At 42.9% G+C, this 8,317-nt stretch overlaps 1 protein-coding gene across 1 annotated transcript; it reads left to right on the top strand.

Annotated features, from left to right (window-relative positions):
• The first annotated feature begins 2,141 nt into the window (after positions 1 to 2,141).
• nog1 (noggin 1) lies at positions 2,142 to 3,458 on the top strand. The gene has a single exon (XM_084371200.1). It carries the CDS (start codon positions 2,392 to 2,394, stop codon positions 3,058 to 3,060), a length of 669 nt encoding a protein of 222 aa, XP_084227326.1. The 5' UTR covers positions 2,142 to 2,391; the 3' UTR covers positions 3,061 to 3,458.
• Positions 3,459 to 8,317: the final 4,859 nt, after the last annotated feature.

Consider the following 8,317-nt stretch of genomic DNA (forward strand, 5'->3'; position numbering starts at 1 on the left):
CTCACAGGAGACTAAAACTGTCCAAACTTAACTGAACATTGTTTGTATTTTGCGGTGATGCCTTCAGAGGGACAAGGACACAGTATTTCCAAATATGCACAGTTCGTTTTATTAATAATGTACAGATTTTGTTCGTTATTTGCAACCTGTGGTGGACCTCAAGCTGATCGATGCCTTTGATAGACCTCATTAACTTTTGGTGTGGATCCGGATGAAGGGACAGATCCAGGAATTTTTTTCTTACAATAGCCACATTTTTGTTAATGTCTCAGGGAATAATTCATGAATCTGGATGAAAAACATCAGGAAAATTTAGGTTCTGGTTTCGATGAGTGAGGACAATTGATGCGGATCTAAATAAAAATTAATCTGCATTGTTTTGTTCTCGTGGTTGGTTGTTACAGATCTGGTGAGCTTAAAGGATAAGTACCGTTTTTTACAACCTGGACCTTATTTCTGGCAAAACATATGGTCATTTACTCACCCAGATAACTTTGGTGTCATTCGGCGTCGTTCGGACGAAATTAGATCCAGTGTAGCGGCGATATATCCATATAATGGGAGTAACGGGGCAGCGACACACAGCCTCTATATAACACATTATCTGCCACGAAACTAGTTCATTTCATCAATATTTTGTTATGAAATGCTAGCGCTATTCCCCTCCGAGTCCGGGCTCGTCCGTTATCAACATCCGGGGTCAAACTAGCAGTAGCAGCTACAGGTAAACAAGCCGCGCTGTCGCGGGTGCGCGCGCAGCTCAGAGACGACATCTTCCAGGTCAGAGGTAGTAGATCAGCCTACAGACCCCGGATGTTGACAATAGACGAGCCCGGACTCAGAGGCTAATAGCGCTAGCATTTCATAACAAAATATTGATGAAATGAACTAGTTTCGTGGCAGATAATGCGTTATATAGAGGCTGTGTGTCGCTGCCCCGTCTCTCCCATTATATGGATATATCGGCGCTACACTGGATCTAATTTCGTCCGAACGACACCGAATGACACCAAAGTTATCTGGGTGAGTAAATGACCATATGTTTTGCCAGAAATAAGGTCCAGGTTGTAAAAAACGGTAGTTATCCTTTAAGTTATGGCGAAGCAGTTATGGTTTAGTTTAAACTTCAGAGTGATACAGGGCTGTCCAGTTTGATATTGGGCCTTGGTGAAGGTATGCGCTCTACTGAGTGCCACTCTAGTTACATTTGTGTCCTTCAAAGTTGAATTCAACTTAAAAAATGAGCAGAAACGTTCCCAGTTCAGCTCAGAAAAAAGACATGAGCTCAGAGCTTTAATGATTCTGGGCTGAAAACAGAAAAAGTGAGGAGGTCCTGATCCTGGTGTGACATGTTTTGAAACTTCTTAAGGAAATGAAGCTTGTCGTCCAGACTAAGTGTATTTTTTTTATACCAGTGGTGAAAGAAATATGCTTTCACTTGAGTAGAAAAATACCACAATGTAAAATAACTCCTTAGTGGTGAAACTCGACAAAGTGAACGTGCGACGGCGAACAGAACGATCTGTAAAGTTTCCATCTTAGAATCTAAAGAATCTAAAAAATAAAAGAGGAACAAGAAGAAACACACAGAAGCAAAATGTGCTTTAAGTATCCAAAGTAAAAGTACAAGTATAAGTTACAGCTGTTATTAGATTATTACTGCTCACACATTAACATGTAAACAGGCAGGGAAGGAGGTCTTTTACCTGAAATACACTTTTAATCCACAACAACACGTCATGTTGTGTGTTTAAAGTATATAACTGGTAACTGCAGAGGTCAGATTAGTTTGTGGCTGCAGAGACTCTGGTGGTACCTTCAGCCGCCTCATGCTGCAGCTCCAGCAGAAGGATCCTCCAGATGAAAGACTCAAACAATCATCCCCACTGTGAGACTGATTTAAGGACGTCTGGAAAACCGACAGGGGGCGTCTCCTCTGCCCTGCATACCCCCTCTCTCCCTGCCTCCCTCCTCCTCCCCCTCCTCCTCCTCCGGTGCGGTGGAAGAAGGAGGTATTGGGGATCTCCTCCTAGACAACAAACCCACATTCAAAGAGGGGCACACGCGTTACGTCACGCTCCGTGTGGAGGATATAACGGAGGTGGCGCGTTACGCTCAGCGCTTTTCTGTGGAGGGAGACACCGGGAGCATCATGCCGAGGCCGCGCGCACGGAGCCCGAGGACAGATCTGAGCGTTGTCACGAGAAAATAGTTTCCCTGGAGCAACTTTGTTTTTTTTATCTCTGTCACGGATTTTCATCATGGGAAACTGAACTTTACGGGGACACTCGAAGACGCAGGTTTTTGGATACGGCTCACGCGTAATTGCGCACAAGAAAAAAGCGGCCCATTAGCAGCTCCCTGTGCGCGCTGATCTCCAACCAGTCTGACATGGATCAGTCCCAGCAGTGTGTGGCCATGTATCTGCTGGTGCTCTCCCTCGGACTGCTCATGGACAGAGGGATTTGTCAGCACTACTACCTTCTCCGCCCCATCCCGAGTGACAGTCTGCCGCTTGTGGAATTAAAAGAAGACCCGGACCCGGTGTTCGACCCCAGGGAGCGGGACCTTAACGAGACCGAGCTGAAGAGCGTCCTGGGGGACTTTGACAGCCGCTTTTTGTCCGTTTTACCGCCCGTGGAGGACAAATACCCCGGGAACGATGAGCTGGATGACTTTGAGGTGCTAAAGCCGGGTGGAGTACTGCCGAAGGAGATCCGGGCGGTGGATTTCGACGTGCAGTTCGGCAAGAAGCACAAGCCCAGTAAGAAACTGAAGCGGCGGCTGCAGCAGTGGCTGTGGGCGTACTCGTTCTGCCCGGTCGTGTACACGTGGACCGACCTGGGGAACAGGTTCTGGCCGCGGTTCGTGCGGGTGGGCAGCTGCCTGAGCAAAAGGTCGTGCTCGGTGCCGGAGGGGATGGTGTGTAAACCCGCGAACTCGACCCACCTGACGATACTGAGATGGAGGTGCGTGCAGAGGAAAGGGGGACTCAAGTGCGCGTGGATACCTGTGCAGTACCCGATCATCACAGACTGCAAATGCTCGTGCTCCAGTTAGAGAAAAAGACAAAAAGGACACAAGACTCTGAAAATAAATTATAAGCTCATTATTTTTGTGATTCTTTTCTCACGTGCACTACCGAGTGTAGGAATGTATTTTCTGTATATGCGGTGCCATGCAGTTCTATATAGCTCACTGTACAGAGTCAGTATTATTTGTAACCAGAGTCTACTTTATTTGTGGAGAATATTGGTTATATATTTTGTATTTATGGAGATATGGCGCATAGAGCCACGTCAGGACTTCGCTGTTTTTCCATATTTGGATGAAGCAGATCGACCTCAGAGTTAAACGTGGGTTTGTTTTTTTTTGATCCAGACTTGTTTTATCCTGTAAATTAAGGACATGTGCTATTTATTCTTTATATTCGTAACAATAAACCGACACTGAAATGATTTTAAATGCTTTCCCCTTTCTTTTGTTCACTTTACAGTCCAGGATACCTTAAAAAGTCACCTGCCACAGTGCGCACACCATGTGTAGCTCTCACGCTAACACCATTTTACGCATCACGTACTTTTTACAATCATGACCTTATATACTGAACCAGTGTGTGGTTCACTCTGCATCACAGCTTATGTGGGTAATTAGAGAAACAAGAGAGGATTAAGATGAAACTCTGAAGGTGTTTGGAGGCAGATTCATTGGACAATAATCTTGATATAAACTCAACATGCGGTCAACAGTTAACCAGCACTATCTTAATCTCTGTGGAGCTGTCAGTCACATCAGACCCATTACAAGCTGATAAAGGAAGAGGCAGAGATGAAGTGGCTGAAGGACTCAGCAGCTGCTAACAGCTCCTCATTCTTTCATCTCAGCAGCTCCTCCTCCCCATTTGCAGCCCAGCAGGAGCTGATCTGAGGAGAGGAGCTGAGACTTTACTCCAGAGGGAGAAGAAGAAGAAGAAGCTGATGCTCCTCGTGTAGTTCTGACTCAATAAACCATTGAAGCTGAAATCTTCTGTGTCCATAGGGTGTCATTTACAGTGGGGACGTTGGAGACATGTCCACACCACATTTTAAAAGCATAAGTAGTTAAAATGTTCATTTACAAATGACATTAAATGGATATTGATGTGACATTATGCAGGTTTGTCCCTCGCTGTAATGTTGAAGACACAATATGTCCTCCTTGCCTCCGTCTCGCAGGTCTTTCCTCTAAGAAAAGTACAAACATTATCGACTGAAGTGTCCAGAAACACCACGACAATCAGCACAAATGGAAACAAAATAATCCCAATTAGAAAAATAACTTTTTGAAAATATGATTCAGTGTCAAAGAATTCAAAGGATTGTTGTCAAATCCAGAAATGAACAAGTTAATGCAGTGAGATTAATAGTTTGCTGCGTCTCTAATGAGAGCCGCAGTTATCTTATTTAAAATATACAAGAGATGAATAAAAGAGAATAAAAAACACACATTCACGTCCACTCACCTCTCACGTACGCTCATACGTACCGAGGTTAGACAGTGGTCTGAAGACGAACACATTACTTTGACTTGTAGTAAGTAAAGTAGCAATACCAGTAATGGAAACATGCATTTAGATTCTTATTGAAGTAAAAGTACAAATGTATCACTGGCAGACTGAGACGTGAGACTTTTATCTGTCTGTGAAGTCAAACAACGACATTTTTATTTGGTAGCTCTGAGAGTGAATGAACAAATAAATAATTAAATACACAAGATAAATCTAAAGAGGCTGCTGCACTTAAATCAAAAGTAAAAGTACTCGTTAACCAGCAGAATGATGTCATACATCTTGTCTTTAACATTTTATTCACTGTTGGGTAAAACTTACAGCAAGTGATCACAAGTTATATGATATTAATTTACAGAGTAGCTGCTAACTATGAAATAAATGCAGTAAAGAAATGCAGTATTCCTCTCCTCTGAAATGTAGCTGAGTAGAAGTATAAAGCACCTCAGAATTGCGTACTTGAATTACAGTACTTGAGTACAAATACACTCGAACACTGATTAAACTACCCAAGATACTCCAGTATAATAAGATATTATTAACCGGTGTTGTAAAAAGTACCCAAAAGTCATACTCGAGTAGAAGTAAAGATATCGTTTTATAATATTACTTGAGTAAAAGTATCTTAACTAAAAAAAAGAGTAATTTTCTGGCAATAAATGTACTTAAGTATGAAAAGTACGAGTAAAAGTAAAATACATTAACTTAAAAATGTGCTACTTTGTCTGTGACTACTTGTAACTAGTAACTAAAGTTGTCAAATAAATGTAGTGGAGTAAAAAGTACAATATAAATTAACTTCACTACAATCTGGAGGCAAATAAAGTAGCAGAAAAAGTGTAAATACTCAAATAAAGTACGAGCACCCTCAAAGTACAGTACTTGAGTAGATGTACTTTGTTACATTCCATCACTGATATTAACTTTATTGATGTAAAAACGTGGATCACAAAGAGCTTTGGCGGTTAAAGCGACGGCAGGAAACTCAGAAAAACAATATAACAGAATAAAAAACAGATAAAAAGAAGAAATAAAAGACAGAATGTGCAACGCAGACGGAGGAATGAAGGTAAAACGTGCATGTTGCTGGTAATACTTCTCTACTCGAGTACAGTCTTGAATGCAGGACTTGTAGTTTTTGTCCTCACAGTGTTTTAGTGTTACCAAACACATCTTCACCGCTGTGTAACTCACATCCTCTGGCATGAGACATCAGTGCCTGCTTCACATCTTGGCAGTCAGATTCTCTCTCTCTCTCATTTTACTACCACCACATAATAAGCCACGTTTACTGACTTTTATACCGAATGTGATGATTAACGATTAATCTCTTCAACTCTTCAACTCTTCCTCTGAGTTTCTTTTACACGTATTAAAAGTTTTCCACAGTTTTTCTGCATCCAGCTCTCCATTAAAGGCGCACGATGCCGTATTTTCTAACGGCGGCACCGTCACATCAAAAGGAAAATATCCTCGATGTCTTCTGTGTTATTTTATGAACATTTCCCCCCAAAATTCAAACTGACATTTTTGTATTTTTTGGAAACTTTCAGCTCTTCCCCCAGAATCTTACAGTCAAAGTGGCTTTGAACAAAGTTGGACCGAACAACGTGAGTTTGTAAAAGCCGGAGCCATCGGTGGGTCACGAAAGGATTTAAGACGTGAAATAATAATCGTTTTCAATAAATTAGTGGCTGTGATCGTCTGCGTAGCTGCTCCTCTCTCTCTCGCTCGCTCGCTGACTAACTCCCCCTCCCTCTGTTAGCAGAGCCTCAGTCGGGCAGACTGTGGGGCACCAGAAAGCCTGTGTTTTGTTTTACTTGTGTTTAGTCCGTAATGATGCTCCTTAGCCTCAGAGGCAGCTCCGCACGTACACATGCAGCAGACAAATCCCTCTACTTGTCACCGGATAGCAACGTAAGGGCGAAGATCTCACTGTACAGCTTAAACAAACACAATAAATAGCTTTGGGTGAATGTGTGTGTGTGTGTGTGTGTGTTGGATCCTCAGTGTGTGACAGTGATCCTCTTGTGTTTTCCATGATACTGTTTGTTCCTGATGCGTAAAGCTCGTGATGGTCCGGGGTTCACAGTTGACAAGCTCTGCGGATGTCCACCTATTTCAGGTCTCGTGTGTCACAGTCAGGCGTTAAAGCTCCCGGAGGGATTAAAGGCTGGACGGCCAACAGCTGCCCTCAGACACGGATGATGCATGGGAATAAAATGCCACTTCAAAAATTATTTAAAAACGAATCTGCTAATGGAACAGGTGAAAAATTGTGTCGCAGCGTCGCAGCGTTCTCCTAAACAACTGAAGTAGCTGGGGACTTGTTTTAAAATGTTAAAAAAGCAACCGAAAATGGCTCCATGAAGCTCGTCAAGGTCTCCGAAAGACCCAACAGTGATTTGAAAAGACGTTTTTTACACCAAGCTTGTGCGCCGCTTCAGACGGGGTGCTAACACTTTTAGCTCAGCAGCTACAGTGAAGATTAAAAAGTGTAAATAACGTCGTAACATTGTTTTTTTTTTACATCCCAGCTCACTTCACCTGACTTTCCATCAGCATGGGGGGGACGAGATAACGACTGACTTTACATTTCATCCATTAAAGCGGCTACAAGGAACTTGTTTTGTGTTAATTCTGGCGGCCCCTGTGGACACAAGCGGTAGTGTTTTCACCGTCTCCTGTAGTAAAGATCTTAAACAGGCTGGCGTGTGTGTTTGTTTTGAAAGCACGGCCGTGTGCAGAATGCATATTGATGGATTAGTGTGTCTATTTGTGGCTATGTAAGATTAATACCCGTAATGTGACGATGGTGAATCAAAGTAAACTTTGTTTTAGTGCCGTATCGCCGCACTACAGAGCTGCTTCTCTCCTCAGGCTGTTTAGTTTTACAACCCGAAGCAAGCCGTAATCCGGCGTAGGTCATACAGAGGAATCAGTGTTAAAGACAGTTTCATAACCAGTTAAAAGTTCCTTGTTGTGCCTTAAATGTCACAAGATATTTTGACTGGAAGTAAGAAAAATACATGGGAAGATTTTACATTTGTGGAGTGTAACAGTCTCTTGTACTTTCTACCGTATCATAACCTGGTTTGGTCTGTTATTTTAAGTAGCAGGTGTCCCACCCAGACTACCTCTGTTTCCTTTTTCTTTCAGTATCTTTTCCGTGATTAGTTTTTACAACCAAACTCTGTTATTCCTCCCTGAGTTTCTATCTTTCCTTCCCTCAGTGTTCCTGCTGTAGCGCAGACTAAGTGCTGACGCCGGTCAGATGATTTGTGTGTGTAGTAATACGTGTTGACAGAGCGCTCGGTGCCTGCTAATACCAGCTGCAGACTGGAGGATGCAGGGCTGCTAATGCCCTTCGTCACTCCTGCGCTGGCTCTCGGCTCTCAGCGTCGTCGCACAGCGTGCCGCTCGGCTGTCCGCGGATCTCTCGCAGCCCTCAGATACCCAGCGGTGTAATGCTCCCAGCCTCCAGTAATCCATTAACTTAATGATATCTTTGGGTACAGGCTCATTTTATTGCTTCTCCTCCCCCTCCCCCCCTTTAACCTAATCAGCTTTCTTTTTTTCCTTTTTTTTTTTCTCTGTGGAGATATTCTGAAGCCAAAACCTTTGCTGCTGATTAAATTCTGCTACAGGCTTCAGATATTTTCCTGATCAAAGCAAACTTCTCTTTGTTAGCTTTGCCAACGATATCAAACACAAGTCGTTCATTTTTCATTACGGATGATAAAATTAGTTTTAATAACTTGGACTGGCTCA

Source organism: Pagrus pagrus, assembly GCF_965226575.1.
Source record: "Pagrus pagrus genome assembly, chromosome: 13".
Classification (NCBI taxonomy): Eukaryota; Metazoa; Chordata; class Actinopteri; order Spariformes; family Sparidae; genus Pagrus; species Pagrus pagrus.

Coding starts and splice junctions, on each gene's coding strand:
- nog1 (XM_084371200.1), top strand. CDS start 2,392: ATGGATCAGTCCCAGCAGTGTGTGGCCATGTATCTGCTGGTGCTCTCC.